Raw genomic sequence first — 20478 nt, 5'->3', positions numbered from 1 at the left:
AACTAGTATTTATTGGAACCTCTCCTATGAACTGAGCTATCCACGGCAAGGTGAATATTCCTTCTCTAAGGAATATTTGTGACGCGACCAGCGATACCATACCATATGTCGGCAAACATTTTTTTCGTTTTATTGTGGTTCCTGGTAGTGTTTTTCTTCCTCTTTTCAATGGTGCAAACAGATTTTCAAAATATTAAAATCTGACAAATTTGCAAAATTTCAAAGTTGCGTATTTTTTGAAATTCAAAAACCAAAATTCTGAGAAAAATGTTTTTGAAAGTTTGGGTTATTTTTGTAACATTTTTTTAAAAAAGTGAACAGTATTTTTTTTTTTTTTTTGATTTTCTTCATCTTTTAATGGTTTTACATCATATTTTTTTTTTTTGTCATTTTTTTATGAAAAGCACTTTTGTAAAACCGGTTTTTCACCACTAAAACGACGTGTTTGAGATCGGTGGGTCCACCCATTCCAAAGTATAGGCTTCATAGTATATGAATCGACAAAAAAAATTGTTTTGATATTTTCTGACTTTTTCCATGAAAACGCGATTATCTCAAAAAAAAGTTTTCCGACTTATGGTATGGTATCGCTGGCCGCGTCACATTTATTGACTCAACTACGTACCTAAATAGGAAGTATGATAATTTCCCTCTATCCCAATAATGTCTGATCTCACTCTATCAATGTAATTAAAATGAAAACAGAATACTAAAAAACACTCCTCCAAACTATATAAGTGAAAGACTTTGAGATGAAATTGATCGCCAAAAAACTGACTCTGAATCGAAAAACAATGAAAAAATTAACAACAAATGGAAATTTTTTGATTCGCTTTGTTGAAATTTAGCACATAATTTGACAAAAATCGAGCAATTGGGCTAAAAAAAATTGGAAAAAGAACAGAAGAATAATTCTATAGGTATATCATCAAAAACGTCGTACAGGGGCATCTACATGTTGTATGTATATTTATGAAAAAATTTGTGTAAAATTATGTTCATTTCATTTATTTTTATACTTTTTAAAAATTTTGAAAAAATCAGCTTGTTAGTAGATGTATAAGTATTAATATTCTTTACTCTAATGAGATTTTTCACCATTAAATCAAAAATTCATATCAACGCTGCAAACTCAAAGTCAGTGCAAAGCTCCAAATAAAATTAACAAAAGTTAGTCGCCTTCAATCTGCCAGGATGGCAACTCGAATCACATAGTTGGAAGCAGATTTGCTGACCTGAGTACTTATTTTCAGGAGTGATGTGTTCTCATATAAATTTTTTGATTAATTAAGCTCATAAATAGCCTGCTACTTTATTGGCACTCATTACAAAATTAATTCATCAATAGAGAAATGAATTTTTAAAAACAAAATAACGTAAATCACCTATCTTACAAGTTGGCTCAGTTTTTGAAGTCTTGAAATCTCTCTGAATCCCTTTCTCAGCTCGCTATAGTGACCCTTCCTCCTCCCCCCTCCCCCACCAATGGTGAAAATACCAAAAACTTCAAAATGGCGTGTAGCATGTCATTTATTACGTTTTTCGAGAATGATTTTTCAGATAGAACCCCAAAGTATTCCTGTAGCCCCCAGTTTTGATAAAAAATACTTATCGAATTATATGGTGGAACATTCTATTGATTCTTACTAATTCGAGGTTGCAGAATGCAAATACTTGATCCTTCAATGCACCCACATTACCCACTTACCATGTCAAATTGCGAAACTAAAACCACTTTTAAAGTTCGAATCCAAAAACTGATTTGCTAATCAAAAATCAAACTCAGTGACCTCGAATTGGGTAAAAAATAACAGCGAACCTCTTCTTATTTTTTTTCAATTCGAATCGTTCGAAGAAGTTCGCAGATAAAACACCATCGATCTGATTCTAGTTGATTCTGGTATTGAAAATCAATTTCGTGATCTACACACTCTAATTATGAAATAGCGACGCGATATGATAAAACGATCTGAATCTAATCTCGTAAATTTTACCATTTTCATTCGATCTCTCTTTCATTTGGCTTTTGAAGTATTTAGACGCAGTTTCTCGCGGTCACCTATGTTAAAATTTGATCCCTTATCTGCCCATATTCGTATTTCCGCGAACTAAACCCGCCATCCCAGTTAAGTTCCATGTTTCGTGAAAAGTCTCCCGATTCGATATTTATAGTGAAAATCGAGGAATCTTGGATACCATCGAATAGGCTATAATCAAACACCGTTCGAATATGATGAAGAATTACTTCAATTCTCAGAGGTTTTCCTCTATAACAGTCGAGCCATCTTACGCTCTCTTCTACTTCATCGAACACTGCTGTTCTTTCTTCCACGAGAATCTCCTACTGCAGAAAGCATGTCGTAATAATGCGACTCACGAACCAGATTTGACGACAGCTTGCGACGATGAACCACGAGGTATCGCATTCGTAGCCTACACACATTCCATTCTCAACCTACCCAATACCCCTTTGATGATCTTAGTGGCTACTTTTATGATTAAATGGAGTGATCGAGCTGGAAAGCTACGGAAACCTATTATCTTATTGCCCCTGATTGGTATCATGGTTGAAGTCATTTGCGCCAGTTTGCATTCGTATTTTTGGACCTGGCCTATCATAGCTGTCGTCCTGACTCGTAACTTTGCCAAAACCATGAGCGGCGGTATTATTTTATTTCATTCTTCGGCGTCTTTATTTGTGACCGATAATAGCGATGAAAAAAGTCGAATGACTAGGATCGGTATGCTATCTTTGATACCGCATTTTGGCATCCCGTTGAGCAGTTTGGTGTCTGGATACCTTCTGAGGACATTTGGATTCATCTATTGCTACCTTATGTGCTTAGTACTGAGTATTATTTCGTTCGTATTGGGTGTTATTTTAATCAAAGATACTCCTGTACCGGTAACCGAACCAGTTAAAATTTGTAACATAATGAATCCTCTCCAAATACTCGGCACCGTTAAGGTTTTATTCAAAAAGCGAGCTGGTCGAAAGAGGATGATCCTTTTATTGCTGATTTTCGCCAAAATGGTCGTCAATTTCTCAATTACTGGTGAGTCTAGAAATAAACTTGCTGCGAATTGAGTAATTATCTAATGAGGAAGGGGTTAAGGGGGGTTTAAGTTAAGATAGTGATCAAAGGTAATTTAATAGACATTTTGATTTTCTTAAACAGGTGAACACGCGGTATTCTATTTATATACGAGGCATCGATTCCATTGGAATGAAGTACAGTACAGTATGTTTACTGCTTACAGACACGTAGGATTGATTTTCGGTTCGTATGTCGCATTTTAACGAAATTTATCTGCGTAATTTTGATATTGATAGGCTGATATTTAAACACATACTATGTTAACCTTGAATTGATTGATAAATTTACAGGTACCACTATCAGCCTGTTTGTGGCCACTAAAGTATTTAAATTACACGATGCTCTGATTGGTTGTATCGCTTGTGGTTGGAATGCTATCGGGGCTCTGTGTTATTTCCTCGCCCATAAAAATTGGCATTTTTACGTCGGTGAGTGTTTTTGATTTTTATTACCTACTTTTTTTCAAGTTTTCTGATAATTTAAGAATAGGTATAAAATACATCGTTTCTGTTTGACTTGTTTTACCTATAGTTCCATGGATTGAAATGTTCCACAGCGTAAGCAAGGTGTCCGGGAAATCATTGATGACCAAAGTTGTGGATCATAATGAATTAGGTAAATAAATCGAGTTCATTTTTAAAGATAAGTTAGGTACCTATCTTATCGCCCCTAAGGGGGTAGTCATGGGTACCTGATTTATTTTTGCTTCCTAAATAATCCTTTTTCGTGTTTTTTTTTTTCGCTTCTCGGATTTAATTCCCTAATAATTTCATAAAAAATACTTGATCTTTTTCATCTCTACACTCATTTTCCTCAGGTACTTAGTACAAAAATGGAATTTTTCAAAATCATTGCGTTGAAAAATATTTGATTAAAAAAATGCCTACCCGAATTTTTAATTTTGGTAATCAATAATCATAATTTATTGGAATGTTCTCAGCGGATCTGATCAGGTCCGAACAGAACTGATCCAATAAGAATTCTGATGTGATAATATCAGGTTTGATCAGGTTTCCTGTATTGGTTCTGATGAAGCGCAAAAAGATGTAGGAAATTCAATCAAAACTTTGATCTGATCAGATCTGATTTTATCCAGTAAGGCTGATCAGATTTGATCAGATTCCATAAGATCTTATCTGATATTGGCAGATCTATAATCTGATAAAAACTTCTATTTTATCAATTATATTTGATCATAAATCTATTGAAATCAGATTGGATGCTGGAAGTAACTAGATCTGATCAGGTCAGATCAATTCTAATCAAGCAGTGTGATCTGATCAATATTCAATCTGATTTGATAGAATGAAATAGATCTCATGCAATCAGGCACCTATTCCTTGTTGGATTTGATCGTGTCTGAACCAATCTATAATTTCATCAAAACTTTGATTTGATTTGATTTGATCTGATCAAGGGTCAGACAAGTGTGAATGTGATCGAATCTATTCCGTTCTGATTAGGTTTCCTCGAATATCAGGTCAGGTCTGATCTAATTTTAAAAATGTTTGATCATATCTGATTTGATTACCTAGATCTCAATCAAAGCTCTGATCTGATCTGATCTGATCATCTGAATATGAATGTATCTATATTCAGATCTGATCAAATCAAATAGAAGTTCCCTTATTGATCCTGATGTGGTCTGAATTATAGGTCTCATCCGATCAAAACATTGATCTGATGAAACTGATCTGATAACAACTCAAATCTCATAAAATCTAAACAGATTGATCTGATCAGATCAGATCTGATCATACCAGTATGATCTAACTTATGCTGATCTGATCCGCTTCAATCAGGGTTTCCTTGGACCTGATCCGTTCTGAACAGATCTTATCTGATGAAACAGGTCTGATAAGAACTATTCAGATCTGATCAGATCCACTAAAGTTTTTCTTGAATCTTGAATCAGATCAGAAAAGATTTAATCTGATCTAATCACACCCGACTGATCTAATCTATGCATGATCTAATCAGATCCAAACAGAGTTTCTCAGAAACTGATCAGATCTCAACAGACCTAATCTGATCCTATTTTATCTGATCAAACAGATCTGATCTAATCCCATTCGGATCAGATCAGATCAGACCTAGGACCTAGCCAAGTTACTCCATGCATTTTATCGGGTATGAACAGTTGATCTGATATACTTACCTATTCAAATATGATCAGATCCAATCACCTTTTGATTGGGTCAAGTAAACATCTGTTTTCAAAAAATTTCTCATTTTTCATTTAAAAAAACTGAATTTTTGCTCTGAATAGTCTGAATAATGTCGATTGTCAAAACAGAAAAATCCAAAAACACGTTTCAAATTTTTTTTGTAAAATAAATTGATTATTTTATTACAGAAAAATAATGCTTTTAGTTGGTATAAGGGGTGACCAAGTAGGTGATCTATCTGAATTTTGAAAAAATGAGGATTTCTCAGGATTCTACGTATAGATGATTAGGTGGGTACCAGAGCTGAAAACGGTTACGCTACCTGCTTATTGGTATCTGGTTAAAATACCGGTCTAACCCACTAGTAGCTGGTATCGAGTTGATTCGGGTACAGATAGTAACGTATAGTGAGCACAACCCGATTGTTTTCACACTTAGTCTGCGCACGCATCCCAAAACTTGATAATGCGTAAGTGGGAGGCATTGCGCTTTGATACCGTCAGGCGGGGTCGTTTTGATTTCGCGAGGTGACTTTGATAGCGCTTACTTTTTCTGCACATTTTGATCTGTGGAGCGAGTAAAACGTCGAATTACATTTTTTTTATCAAGTGAGGTGGTTACACTGATGTTGAATTGATGCGATAATAGTGTTTAGTTGCGATAACGGTGTTGAGTTCGTAAATAATTATTTTTGTCCCTGCTTTTAATTGAGTTTTTTAAAAGTGGTAATTTTTCAAGATTTTTCATCACTCAACAAAACTTGATGTTATAGTATTTTCAGATATGTAATAGAACATTGGCTGATAGTCTATCGTAATGCTACACTCCTTGGGAAATATCTCCAAAAATTTTGAGTTTCTAGGATGAGGTGCCGTGCCTCTGATCCTTGGCCCATTGTTCTCAGTGGGGATGTTATCGATTTTTCATTTTTGAGGCTAAAAATTTAAGTTTTGAGACTAAAGTGAAAATAAATACCATTTTCGGATTCAGTGTGAAATTGCATCCCATTTTGATAGGTCGCAAAGGTATTTTATTGAATAGGTATCTAAAAATTTTGTTAAAAAACTGAATTTTATAAAAAATTGAGGAAATACAGGGGCTTTTATCGCTTTTTCAATAATATGATGACTTCCTCTCGGCCAAAATTGATGAAATTTTGTATGGTAGGTCTAAAGGTGATGAGAAATCATTTTTTGAAAAAAAAAGTACCCCTATCAAAGTGACCCCATCTCGTGGGTGACTTTGATACTGCCTTTGAGGGCAATTTTGAGGTACAAAAAAAACAACAAAAAAAAACAAAAAGCTCATTTGGTGCGTTTTGACGTACTTTACACACTGAGTGGTGCAATTTTTTCGAAAACATCTTTCAACACCGTACAGAACAGAAACCATTTTTTTTATCAAAGCGACCCCGACCGTCTGACGGTACCTGTCGTTTGTATGTGTGATTGACATTTGGCAGGGATTGATGATAATGATGATGTCATGCCGGTATACCCGCTACACATACAACATGCTACCAGCTACAATGTGAACTGGGGTGAAATTTTTTCAACTCACTACCAGCTACTTGCTAGCAGTGGGAATTTACAGTATGGGTACAGTACAGTAGTTACCTGCTGTTAGCAAGTGTCATTTTCAGCTCTAGTGGGTACCTTCCTCCTTTTTTTTTTGCGGGTTTCCCAGTCCCAACATCTTATGGGTGGGGCTAGTTTATTGTGGAATATGGGGGGTACAATAACTTACCTAGAGGTTCCTTATTACTACACACACTAAACATTACCTTATTCTCAACTGTACCTACTCAATTGTAATTAATTGTATGTATATGTTGTTGATCCAGCCGTGGTCTGAAGTTGTTGTTCCTCTGGTAGAGGGAGTAGATTAATTTTTTTCTCTTCCTTATCAAATTTCTTTGACAAACAAATCACTTCATCACTGGACATTTCTAGCAATTTTTAGACAAAAAAAACATAAGTTTCAAAATTAGATAGGTAGTTTGGGAAATTCTGATGAAGTTTTCTATTATTCGAGACTTTTACTATAGAACAAATATGCACCTTTTAAATTTTGAAATAGCTGTTCACGTGGCTTCTTATCAAAACAAAAATCATTTTTAATTTCATCAAAAGATTAAATCTTGATTAAATCATTATTCATGAGAAGAAGATCAGTGAGTTTAATTTAAAAACGATACCTACCTACTTACTTTTCTTTATTCTAACATAAACCTCTAGTCATCTAACGTACAAGATCATTTATTGCGATTAGATTACACTTACTGAAAATTGGTTGAGTACCTATTTTTACTTCTCAGTAAGAAACCGGGGTGGGGGGAGAGGTAATTCCTAACTCCTTCTCCAACCTGTCACTGAAAGTTCATTACAAGCATTAAGTACGTAAATCTCAAATAAAATTCTCAATTCATCTATAATTAAATTGTTTGCTGTGTTTTCATTTCAGGAGACTTATTCTCATCAATGATGATCCTAAATACGATGGTACCATTGAACAAACTTTTTTATAGTTTACTTTTCAAGGAACACATGGACACACTTCCCAACATATTTTTCCTAATTAGCATTGTTCTGGGCCTTATTGGAATGGTTACATATTAGTGAGTAGACCTAGATTTTTGTGAGGCTTAAAATGAGTGGCATTTTCCACGTGCTTTTTATCATTCTGAGTGAACAAAATGATACTTATACCATGTTTTTAATAATTAATTATGTTTCTTTGTTTTTATTCAGCTTCAGTTATAGGTATAGTAAAAGTGGATACTCACGGATGAAATGAAACTCGAGCATATTGGTGTAGTCGGAGCAAGGAAGAAAAATACAAATAGTATTATTTACCTATTTTATTGAATCGGATTAACGAAATCGTACGATTTAACACGACGTGAGAATAACTACTCGAATGATAATCAGTATAGATAATCAAAATCACCATTCCATCGTTACTTTTGGTGCTTTTTAAACAAAAAGGTGTTGAGTTTTGCTAATTTCAATCTCTGAATGTTTACTAAAATAGGTAGTGAGGGTACCTTAAGAGATTAATTTTTTATACTACGTTTATACTTATTCACTTTGTACAAATTACTCATTATGTGACGCTTTATTTGAAAATAAAATATGATTTTTGACACCTTCACGAACTATCAACTTGTTTTTAATTTAAGTCATAATTACATCAACTTGTGTATTATAGGAAGTTACCTACCTAGATATTAATAATTGAAATACAGCTTTAATTCCCTTTCGGATTGGATTTTCGTTTTAAAATTAACGTAGGTGCCTTATGTGAAAATATTAGCTTCAGCAAATTGAACGATCTTGAGAAAGTTCTACTAAAAATTTTCTTCTTGTGTGCCTAATATTTTTTCATTCAAAAGTACCGTAACAGGATTAAAAAGAACGAAGACCATTAGCGTTGATGTATTTTTATACAGAGAAATAATTTCATAATTGATAAAACTAATGTGCTAATTGCGTAAATTATGAAAACAACTGCAAACAAACATTTTTAATTGAATAACTTAGATATTAGGTATACATAGGTATAAAAAAAAACAGAAACGTAATGTTGATTAAAAGAATTAAACACTTCACTTTATCGACTTGACAGTTTTTTCTCCATCAAGTTGTTTTTTTGAAAATACTGCTTCATCAAGTTTCTCGTTTTCTTTTAGCAGGACAAGGCAAGTTCTACAAAAAAATTCAATAAGCATCTAATGTAAACGAAATAGGTACCTAATATTATTATTGATGAAAAAAAATAACTCACGCGAATGAAATACAGCTCAGTATGCAAATTGCGATGCTGACGAGGAAAAAACAATTGGGGAAAATATCCATGTATGATTTAAACAATAAATTATAAGTTGGTTTATTCAAAAATGAAATGAAACTTAGTAATGCTGATACGGATGTTAAATTTCCTGAAATTGAGAAATTTTACATAAATAAATAAATAAATAAATAGATAATACTTGAAATATGCAGGCTAATTAATGGCAAACTTGTTAAAAGAGGGTACATCCATTTCAGTACCTATACCTATTGGATTGTCCTTTAATTCCACCGAGTTTTTAATAACTTTTGAACCATTTTTAGTTGGTTAGGTAGGTAGGTACCTGGTTCACTATCCGCGATTTACGATTTCTCTAGGATTTCTGAGTTTCTCCAGAATGTGTAGTAGATGAACTTGGGCAGCTAAAAATCGAGTTGTGGCATAGAGAACTCGATTTTTAACTGCCCAATTTGATATTTGCACCATCTGTAGAAATTCATGTAAAATTCCGGAAAAAATAAAAATTGCGACGGAGCTCCCAAAATGTTCAGAAAATTTCTCAAAAATGACCGGAAAATACAATTGGGAAGCTGCAACTTTGGGGATCATCTTTTCTAGTAAAAAGTCACGTTTAAGGCAATTCCAAAAATTTTAGCAGCACAATCGCTTTCTTGGACCATTTTCAATACATTTTTTGAAAATTTTGGGCCCCAAAAAATACCATTTTGGATGTTTAGACTCAAAATTGCGCCCAAACTCCAGGAAACTCACCTTTTGATTTGAAATGATGCTCTCAAAGTAGTAGCCACCAAATCGTATTTTTTGAATGCTAATTTTTGGAGAAATTTTTCGAAAATTTTGACCCCAAGACTGGAAATTGCGCCCAAACTCCAAGAAATTCAAATTATAACTACATAGATAAGACGATTCTAAAAGTTTTAGCTGTCCAATCGAATTTTTCGAATATTTTTTGGACAATTTTTTCAAGATTTTGCGCCCAAAAAAAGAGGCACACTTTCGGATACTCAGATTCGAACCCCAAACTCCAAGAATTTCAATTTGTGACTAGATAAGACAATTCCTAAAGTTGTAGCTGTCCAATCAAATTTTTCAACTACCTATTTTTGGAAAATTTTTTAAAGATTTTGAGCCCAAAAAAGGGGTACCATTTCGGATGTTCAGAATCGAAATCGCACCCAAACATTGAAAAATTCAATTTGTTACTATAGATAAGATGATTCCCAAAGTTGTAGTTTGCCAATCGCATTTTCCCACCATTTTAGACAATTTTTTGAAAATTTTCAGCTCAAAAAAGATGCACTGTTCCGAATGCTCAGACTCTAAATCGCGCCCAAACTTCAAGAAACTCAAAGTTTGTGACGATTCTCAAGGTTGTAGCTGACCAATCACATTTTTCGACAGTTTGGACAATTTTATGAACATTTTGAACCCAAAAAAAATGTCCTTTCGAATTCTGCAAATTCAAAATCATGCCCAAACTCTAGGAAATCCACTTGTAACTAAAAAAGACAATTCTCAAAGTTGAAGCTGGTCAATGGCATTTTTTCGACCATTTTTGGACAATTTTTCGAATTTTTGGGGCCCGAAAAATACCTACTTGATGGACCTTGTAACCTTTTCAGTTTGATGTATCCTGCGAATCAGGCCCAGGCCTACTTATTTTACTGTTCTAAGCACATTTTTTAAGTTTTTTTTTACTGATGGAATTTGGCCAAAAATCAATATTTTGAAACCTTTGGACCCTAAGGGATCCATTATTTTGTGATTAGTCTGCTACAAATTTTCTGGTGGACTACCTTAAGGGTTTTTTTTTATAAGTTGGGTGAACTCATGAGGTTCCCTTGCCTGGCCAACTCATCTTTTTAAAAAAGTCCATTGAAATTGTCCAATAATCCAACTTTTTATTGAACCCAGTTGTTTGTTCAACTTTTTCCAATTTTAATTCGTTTCCTTCATATCTAAAAAAATTTACCACTCTACCTATCTCAAGTTCCCTATTGAAAAAATTTCCAAGCAATTTACTTTACCTAATTCACTGGTTTCGACGATTTTCGTCGTGTATGATTTTGCTGCGAGAAACGCTGCTCCATGGAACATGTCTAAAATGGCAACTGTAAAATGAAAAAAGAATAATTATGTAGACTATATAATCCATACACGAAAAATGCGCTGCCAAAATGAAGGTACTACCTGCCCCATTTAGAAAAGTGCAATTTTGAAATTTTTACCCCGCACAACGAGGAGGTGGACCTTCAAAAAGGTGATTTTGGGGACATGGTCGGGACCGAAAAAACTCGACGGGGATGTGTTGGGGGACTTCTCCCGATGCCAAATATGTAATTTTTTTTCGTGAAACCCCGCACAACTGCATTCTATGGCACTTTAAATGCGATTTTTGTGCACTTTTGGCCATTTTTGACGGTAAAATGGCTCTTATGTCCAGGATATGGCTGAGGACCGAACCATTCTTGGACGTTTGTTAGACGGGGCTATTTGAAGCCCAACTGCGCAAAAACGGCGAAAAAATACGATCACAACGCGATTTTATGAGCACTAATAGGCTTGTTACCACTCCCCCACCCTCAGAATTAAATAATGCATTGTCCATTCGATAATATCGATGCGACCCATCAAAATGGTATAAAATTTCACGCTGAACTCAAAAATCGCAATCATTTTTAATTCTGACCCCCCGCGGTGGAGCTTTGCCCCCAAACTGAATATAACGATGATATTAAACAAACTTTGCACATTACACGTCGATACTGAGGATTTATGTGTACGCAATCAGAATGATTCTCATATTTGTTGCTTGGGAATATTTTTGCTTCAAAATTTTTCATTCAATCTCCACAAGAAGGCCCTCCCCTTTATAGACTATGTTTGAACATGGATTTGAAAACTTGAACATGACCTATCAAAATGGTATAGAATTTCGCGCTGAGCTCAAAAATTGAAATCATTTTTCATTTGAACCCCCTCGGTGAAGTTTTTCTCCTAAAAATGAATCTAATTATAAAACTGAACAAATTTTGCACATTACGCGTCAGTAGGGTGTATGAAAATTTATACACACGTAATCAGAGTATTTTTTTTTTTCGTTTTTCATATCTATTTTTCTGTTTTTTTTTCATCTCATTTTTTTCATTAATTTTTAGTGTTATTCCATTTTTCTTGTTTGTATTTTTTTTCTTATTTCATCTGATTTCTTTTCATTTACATTTTTTCATGTTTCATTTTTGTTCCAATTTTCTTATTTCTTTGTATTTTTTTCTTGTTCTTATTTTTCTGCTTTTTTTTTATTTCATCTTGTTTTTTTCGTTTGTATTTTTTGTATCTTTCATTGCTGTCCCATTTATTTGTTTTTATTTTTTTCTTGTTTTTCTAATTTTTCTGTTTCTACTCATTTCATCTCATTTTTTTTCATTTACCTACATTTTTTGTATCTTTCATTGTTGTTCCATTTTTCTTGTTTGTATTTTTTTTTTCTTATTTCATCTGATTTCTTTTCATTTATATTTTTTTTCGTCTTTCATTTTTGTTCCAATTTTCTTATTCGAATGTTTGCATTTTTTTTCTCGTTCTTATTTTTCAGTTTTTATTTCCATTTCATCTCGTTTTTTTTGGTTGTATTTTTTGTTTGTATCTTTCATTGTTGTTCAATTTTTGTTTGTTTGTATCTTGTCTCGTGTTTTTTATTTTTTCTGTTTTTTCTCATTTCATCTAATTTTTTTCATCTTTCATTTTTGTTCCAATTTTCATATTTTTTTGTGAGTTATCTTTTTCCTCGAGTATTTTTTTATATTATAAGCGTCATATTGTTACATAAATCCTCATATATACAGATGTGTAATGTGCAACGTGTTCAATTTCATAGTCACCTTTATGGAGGGAAGGGGGCAAAACTCCACCGAGGGGGTCCAAATGAAAAATGATTTCAATTTTTGAGCTCAGCGCGAAATTCTATACCATTTTGATAGGTCATGTTCAAGTTTTCAAATCCATGTTCAAACATGGTCTATAAAGGGGAGGGCATAGGGTGGAGATTGAATGAAAAATTTTGAAGCAAAAATATTCCTAAGCAACAAATATGAGAATCATTCTGATTGCGTACACATAAATCCTCAGTATCGACGTGTAATGTGCAAAGTTTGTTTAATATCATCGTTATATTCAGTTTAGGGGGCAAAGCTCCACCGCGGGGGGTCAGAATTAAAAATGATTGCGATTTTTGAGTTCAGCGTGAAATTTTATACCATTTTGATGGGTCGCATCGATATTATCGAATGGACAATGCATTATTTAATTCTGAGGGTGGGGGAGTGGTAACAAGCCTATTAGTGCTCATAAAATCGCGTTGTGATCGTATTTTTTCGCCGTTTTTGTGCAGTTGGGCTTCAAATAGCCCCGTCTAACAAACGTCCAAGAATGGTTCGGTCCTCAGCCATATCCTGGACATAAGAGCCATTTTACCATCAAAAATGGCCAAAAGTGCACAAAAATCGCATTTAAAGTGGCATAGAATGCAGTTGTGCAGAGTTTCACGAAAAAAAATTACATATTTGGCATCGGGAGAATTCCCCAACACAACCCCGTCGAGTTTTTTCGGTTCCGACCATGTCCCCAAAATCACCTTTTTGAGGGTCCACCCCCTCGTTGTGCGGGGTAAAAATTTCAAAATTGCACTTTTCTGAATGGGGCAGGTAGTACCTTCATTTTGGCAGCGCATTTTTTTGGTCCCCGAAAAAAAAAATACAAAATCAACTTCTAGAGCACTAGTCTAATAGTCCGGAATATGACAATAGGAGTAATTGCACCCCCCCCCCGCCGATCCTCCGGGACAACATTTTTCTTAAAGCGGACATCCTAAGGAACATTTTAATGCAAAGTTTCCAAAAAAAAGTTGGCCTTACTTACAAAATGGCGGCCATTTTGATTGACAGGTCAGCCGAAATCGCAGATTTTGCGTTTTAACATAGGACTTGCACAAACTTTTTCTAACTTTACAAAGGTAGATCGAAAGATCATGCAAAAATTTATCACCTGTCCAAATTTCAAGTGCTAAAGTGCGTTTTTCGATTTTTGGTGAATTTTTGAAAATCCAATTTAGGCCAAAAATGAGGGAAAAAATCAAAATTTTACCAAATTGACCAAGAAAGCTGAAATTTGGGATATACCCTATTTTCGACATGCCAAATCGACTGGAAACGGTTTCAACCCGTTTTAAGCAGTTCTGGAGCCTCCAGAAGATTTTTGAAACTCAAAATTCCCACGAAATTATATCAAATTGGAGTTGTAAAGCTAAAATTCATTCTAAAAACTAATTTCAATACGCTACGAAGTACTGCAGGTGAATTTCAAGTCGTTTTGGAGGCTCCAGCGACTTTTTGAAAATTCCTGAAACCTCCATCAGATTTTGAATCTTTTAAATTGTCACCAAATTTCTTCAAATCTGAAATTTACTCTACACTCCAATTTTAACACCCTCGGAAGACGACTTTAGGTGGGTTCAAGTAATTTTAGGGCCACCACCGACTTTTTTTGAAAATTACTGGAGCCTCTAGCAGATTTTTGGAACTTTAAATTTTCACAAAATTTCATCAAATGGAGATGGAAAGCTGAAATTTATTCCACACTTCAATTTTAACACCCTCTGAAGACGATTTCAGGTGGGTTCAAGTCATTTTAGGGCCTCCAGTGACTTTTTTGAAAATTACTGGAGCCTCCAGTAGATTTTTGAAACTTGAAATTTCCCCAACATTAATTTATCAAATGGAGTTTGCAAGCTGAAATTTACTTCGCAGACTACATGGTGGTTTCAAACGGTTTTGAAGCTTCCAGCTACTTTTAGGAAATTTCAATTTTCCAAAAAAACGTCATACAACCTTTCAAAAAGTTGCTGGAGGCTCCAAAAAGACTTGAAATTCACCAGCATTCAACTTCGTAGCGTATTGAAATTAGTGTGCAGAATGAATTTCGACTCCCCATCTTGGTTTGATAACATTTTGCGGAAATTTCAAGTTTCAAAAATCTACTGGAGGCTCCAGTAATTTTCAAAAAAGTCGTTGAAGGCTCTAAAATGACTTGAAATTCACCAGAAGTCGTTTTCAGAGGGTGTTAAAATTGGAGTGTAGAGTAGGTAAATGTCAGCTTTCCATCTCTATTTGATGAAATTTTGTGAAAATTTAAAGTTTCAAAAATCTGCTGGAGGCTTCAGGAATTTTCAAAAAGTCGCTGGAGGCTCCAAAACAACTTGAAATTCACCTGCAGTACTTCGTAGCGTATTGAAACTAGTTTTTAGAATGAATTTTAGCTTTACAACTCCAATTTGATGGAATTTTGTGGGAATTTCGAGTTTCAAAAATCTGCTGGAGGCTCCAGAACTGCTTAAAACGGGTTGAAACCGTTTCCAGTCGATTTGGCATGTTGAAAATAGGGTATATCCCAAATTTCAGCTTTCTTGGTCAATTTGGTAAAATTTTGATTTTTTCCCTCATTTTTGGCCTAAATTGGATTTTCAAAAATTCACCAAAAATCGAAAAACGCACTTTAGCACTTGAAATTTGGACAGGTGATAAATTTTTGCATGATCTTTCGATCTACCTTTGTAAAGTTAGAAAAAGTTTGTGCAAGTCCTATGTTAAAACGCAAAATCTGCGATTTCGGCTGACCTGTCAATCAAAATGGCCGCCATTTTGTAAGTAAGGCCAACTTTTTTTTGGAAACTTTGCATTAAAATGTTCCTTAGGATGTCCGCTTTAAGAAAAATGTTGTCCCGGAGGATCGGCGGGGGGGGGGGGTGCAATTACTCCTATTGTCATATGCCGGACTATAATGGAAGTAGATATATTAAATTCATGCAAGCCTCTTTTTATGTTAAGAACTTATTTAGATTTAATGAAAATAGGTAAGTAACGCGTTTTACTTACTGACATAAAATTGCCAACTTTGAGATGCGAATAAATAAGAAATTGCTGCAGCTGTATCCCAAACAGATGAAAATAGAGCTATTTTTACATCGTGCATTTTCATGTATTTGCTGAACAGCAACATGCTGATGAGAACGCCTGTAAAATGCACACAAATATGAATAATTCCTGTGATCCTCAAAATATAATTTTTCATTCACTAATCAGAGCCAATTTACCTACCTATAATAACGCCAGTATTTTTAAAAGCGTCGAAAAAGCTGTACTGTCTTTCATCCCAATGAAAACAATGTCTCATGTAAATATACAAAACTGACTTTTCACCTGAAACAAAGATTAGAATAATTACCCAACTCGACTCCTATCATAGTCACAACACAAATCGTACCAACCTGCTCTGGAAAACAGCACCAAGATTTTAGCCACGAGCATTATATTCAAAATTAGTCTCAAGTTATTCCTCCTTTTCTTGAACACGACTTCGATAGCCGAAGTAATATTGATCGGATTGAGTGATTTCCAAAACGGCGTTTTCTTCTCCACAGGCTCGCTGACATCTTTGATGTATCTTATTCCCAACACCAAGGCCCCCATGCTTATTATAAACGATATCAGGAACGACTTGGTGAAACCTAGTTGTTTCAAAATGAACCCCGAGCACACATTACCCACAGGAAGACAAATATACTGCATTGTGGCCAACACCCCCAGCCTCGCTGTACGGTTCTCAGCCGAACTGACATCGCTGATGTACAACATGGCGGCAAAATAGTACAAAATGGGACCTCCTGTGAAGAACTGCATCAATTCGTACGTGATAACAGAGTAGATGGGATCGAGGGTCCAAAAAAAAGCATGCAGGAAGCTCGACAATATCATTAGGTTGAGGCCGATCGTTGGCAAAATCAGAATGAACTTTCGCTGTCTTCCAGCTCGATCGCTCCATTTAATGTAAACGGCGCATAGTAAGGTTACAATAATAGCGGAGATCAGATGGAACCAAGAATTAACGAAAGCTACAAAAGCCAAACCTTTTTTTTCGTCGTCGCATGGGGTGTACAAGTCAGGCTCGTGAGTGGCATTTATTCGGCAGGCTTTCTGCAGAATGAGATTCTGTTGATAGAAGGTCGATTGGTAATCGGCGATCCAATACAAGGCGTAGGCTGGCTCGATAGAAATATGCTTCCACCATGTGTTAGTTTTCAACGAAGAAGGTAAATGCATTTTTCTCGTCACGTCGCGGATTTCTCGAATAAGTACTTACACGAAGGTAATGGAGGCTATGATTTCAACGACATGGTAAATCTTCAAGCTGCGTACAAACTGTTTGTATGTATTACCCAACTGTATCGAATGATAAAGATGAACTGATACTCGTACGTCGATCTAAAGAAAAACGTGATTTTTAGGTATAAAAAAATGGGCTATGGAAGAGATTGCAACGAACTCTCGTAACGATTAAACTTTTCCCTTATCAAATGACCTAAGTTGATTAGAAAAAACTGAAAATTGTTAATTTAAAAAGTAGGTAGGTATCTTTTGATATTTTCACCATACTCGCCAAGTACACCATTAAATTAGGTAGGCTACGTGATAAGCTATAGCTTGTTATTTCAAAAATTACAGAATATTGACTCGAAATGCACTTAATAGGTAAGTCATAAAATATAACCATTAGGTACCTACCGAAAATGAAAACCACTTGTAATGGATTGCTTGCAAATTGTATAGGCTATTAGATTGAACTAAGAAGAATCCACTTCGAGTAAAAGATAGAGACTTTTTAAATTAAAAAAGATATACTTAGTATATGATTTATCAACCACTTATCATTTCATTTACTCAGATATTACGAAATGTGCTTCCGATCAGAAATCTATCATTTGATCTGTATCAAAAATAAAATGCACAAGATTGCTCGATTAAGAGTTTCTCTTTTTTTCAAATGGAGCATTCTCACCTGAGAAATAAAACCAAACACTTCGAAAAATTAATTTTACAACGAATAATTTTTCAAAAAAAAACACAACACTATTCAAACGCACTGCATCTAATTTGCTTAGAAAGGTGAAATCCATGCATTGATTGGATTATCAAATAGTACCGCTAGTAATCTAGTAGAAAAAATATCAATTAATTTTTTTTCTGCGAATTTTGACTGAGCAATAGGTATACTAAGTAGAGAGTGATTCGTATTTGAATAAAGTACTTGGTATTTTCACGCTTATTTTTCTTAATGTCGAACGACAATAAATGAGCAATGAGACATTCCTGATATTTCTAAAAGAAATCTTACTGATGTATGACTGTATAGGTATTTTCAACGAATGAAAACCACATTTATACCTCGGCAAAGCATTATTATGCAAGGTTCATCTCAAAATATCTTTCGATGCACAAACAAATGCACCCTCAAATCAAACTTAACTTGATTTAGGTAAACTCTAATATATATTTTTTTTTGATAAATTTTTATTTTCGATCTCCCAAATCAATTGAATTTCCCAATTTTTGGAAAATAAAAAAAAATAAACCACAAAATTTTCTACCTATCGATCAATTTTTCCCATTTTTTTTTTTTTTTTTTTTTTTTTGCAATCTCCCAAATATTTGTAGTGGTAAAATATCTCATCGCCCTCTAGAGGAGTATATATATTATATAGCTTTAAAAGTCAATCTAGGTCATGGCCAAATTGTACGAAATTCGGCACGTAATGATTTTTTGAGACCTCCAAAGTCAATTTCAAAATTTTCAAAACTATTCATGAAAGTTTGAATTTTTGCGAATAGATATTTTTGAACTGACTTATCACAGACCTTTTTATCAACTTTCAACACTTTTTGAGTGATGGAACGTACTTAAATGGCCAGAAAAACGTATTTTGAAAGCATTTTCAGCTCTTGAGACAGCCTCATTTGGTCGAAAAAAATTTTTATCGCCATGTTTCCATTCAATAAGTCGCATTATCCTGATTTTCAATCTTTTCGCAGTAATTCAACCATTTATTTTAAGCATCATTTTTTTCTTCTGAAACCTGAAATTTTTCATTAAAAAAACTGCATTCTGCGGCAGTTCAGCTCACAGAATATAATTCGTATCTTAGTAGATCAACTTTCTGACTGGGAAACTGGATTTTTTTTAATTCAAATTTTTGACCTTGATTTTTGGGAAATACCTGTACAATGAACAATAAAAATTGGTTTAAAGTCAATTTAGGTGGTAAGCACATCATTTTTTATTGATAAGAGAAGACGTTGGTATTATACGAATCTTTCTGTGAGATAAGCAGCCATTCTTTGGTCACTTCTTTTCTAGAGACACGCCAATTCTTGAAAGTTGTAAGTCCATAATTTTTTGTACTCCTTCACCACCCCAAACATTCAAAAAAAAATATTACCGGGGTTAAAAAGCCCTTTTTTGTTCCAAAATTGCCAAACAAAAGTCCCTGTTTTTGTCCGAGTCAAAAAAGTCAATTTTTGGAAAAGTTGTCAAAAAGTGTTAATTTTTTGGGGAGGAGGGAGAATGTCAAAGAGTGTCAATATTCTGGAAAATAGTAAAGAAGTTTCCGTTCTACTCGTATTGCCACAATATTGTTAAAAAGTGTCAATTTTTGTGAAAACTTCAATATGTGCCCATTTCTGGTAAAATTGTCAAAAAGGGCCATATTCTCTTGCTATGATTACTCAAAAAATTCTATTTTTGCTAAAATTGTACAAAAATTCCAGATTATTATCAAAATTATCAGATAGTGTCAATTTTTTACGAGTTGACGAAAAATTATCTATGATGTTTTTTCGTAGAAATTTTCAAGATGTAGTTTTTTGATGAAATAGTCGAATACTATTTAGCAAAAAATTACTCAAAACTTGCCTGTCCCGTGTTAACCCCCTGGATCGATTTGCATTCACTTTTGAGTGCATTTGAAAACCCTCCAGAAAAACTTATTTTTTTCAGAAATTTTAAATCGCTCTTCGGCAGCTGAAAATTTAATTTGAATCATAAATTCGACATTCTGAATCGTTTTAGCCTGTTGAATCGTCAATGGAAGATAAGGGGTTGAAAGTGTATTTTTTTTTTACAAGTTGAAAATCTCTGGTTTGAAAAAAAAAATCCAAATCCAAATCTTCTCAAAAGTGATTGAAATTGATTCGGGTTGTCGACTTTACAGTGGATGGAAAAAGTTCTGAATAATTTCTTAATAAGATAAAATAAAGGATTTTGAAAAAAAAAAAACAGATTTTCAATTGACGAAAAATGCATTTTTGCAGCGGTTATCTTGGATTTTCAATTCACCTGTTGGGGTAATTTATTTTGATAGAACTAAATCTTCAACTGCCGAAAGTCGATTAGGCTGCCTAAAATGACTTCTGAAGTGATTTGAAAAATGCTGGTACAAAAATTAAAATTTCTATTATTTTTAAAAATTTGCCAAAAATTGAAAAATCAACTTCAGCAGTTTAAAATTTGAT

The 20478-nt window shown here is 34.1% G+C and overlaps 2 protein-coding genes across 2 annotated transcripts; one reads left to right on the top strand and one right to left on the bottom strand.

Moving 5' to 3' along the window:
• Positions 1–1997: 1997 nt before the first annotated feature.
• Positions 1998–8419, top strand: LOC135838884 (lysosomal proton-coupled steroid conjugate and bile acid symporter SLC46A3-like). The gene is made up of 6 exons (XM_065354694.1): positions 1998–3056; positions 3180–3281; positions 3389–3526; positions 3630–3713; positions 7730–7883; positions 8017–8419. Exons 1-6 carry the CDS (start codon positions 2231–2233, stop codon positions 8060–8062), a joined length of 1350 nt encoding a protein of 449 aa, XP_065210766.1. The 5' UTR covers positions 1998–2230; the 3' UTR covers positions 8063–8419.
• A 268-nt stretch (positions 8420–8687) lies between these two features.
• On the bottom strand, positions 8688–17848 carry LOC135838883 (lysosomal proton-coupled steroid conjugate and bile acid symporter SLC46A3-like). The gene is made up of 7 exons (XM_065354693.1): positions 17695–17848; positions 16401–17394; positions 16231–16332; positions 16009–16146; positions 11107–11190; positions 9053–9206; positions 8688–8973 (listed from the first exon to the last, which is right to left on the bottom strand). The coding sequence occupies exons 2-7, from the start codon at positions 17230–17232 to the stop codon at positions 8874–8876; spliced, it is 1410 nt and encodes a 469-aa protein (XP_065210765.1). The 5' UTR covers positions 17233–17394; positions 17695–17848; the 3' UTR covers positions 8688–8873.
• Between the last annotated feature and the right edge of the window lie 2630 nt (positions 17849–20478).

This window comes from Planococcus citri, chromosome 3 (genome assembly GCF_950023065.1).
Source record: "Planococcus citri chromosome 3, ihPlaCitr1.1, whole genome shotgun sequence".
In the NCBI taxonomy this organism is placed as follows: Eukaryota; Metazoa; Arthropoda; class Insecta; order Hemiptera; family Pseudococcidae; genus Planococcus; species Planococcus citri.
Note: the sequence above shows the minus strand (reverse complement) of the source record. Positions and strands in the feature narration are given on the sequence as shown.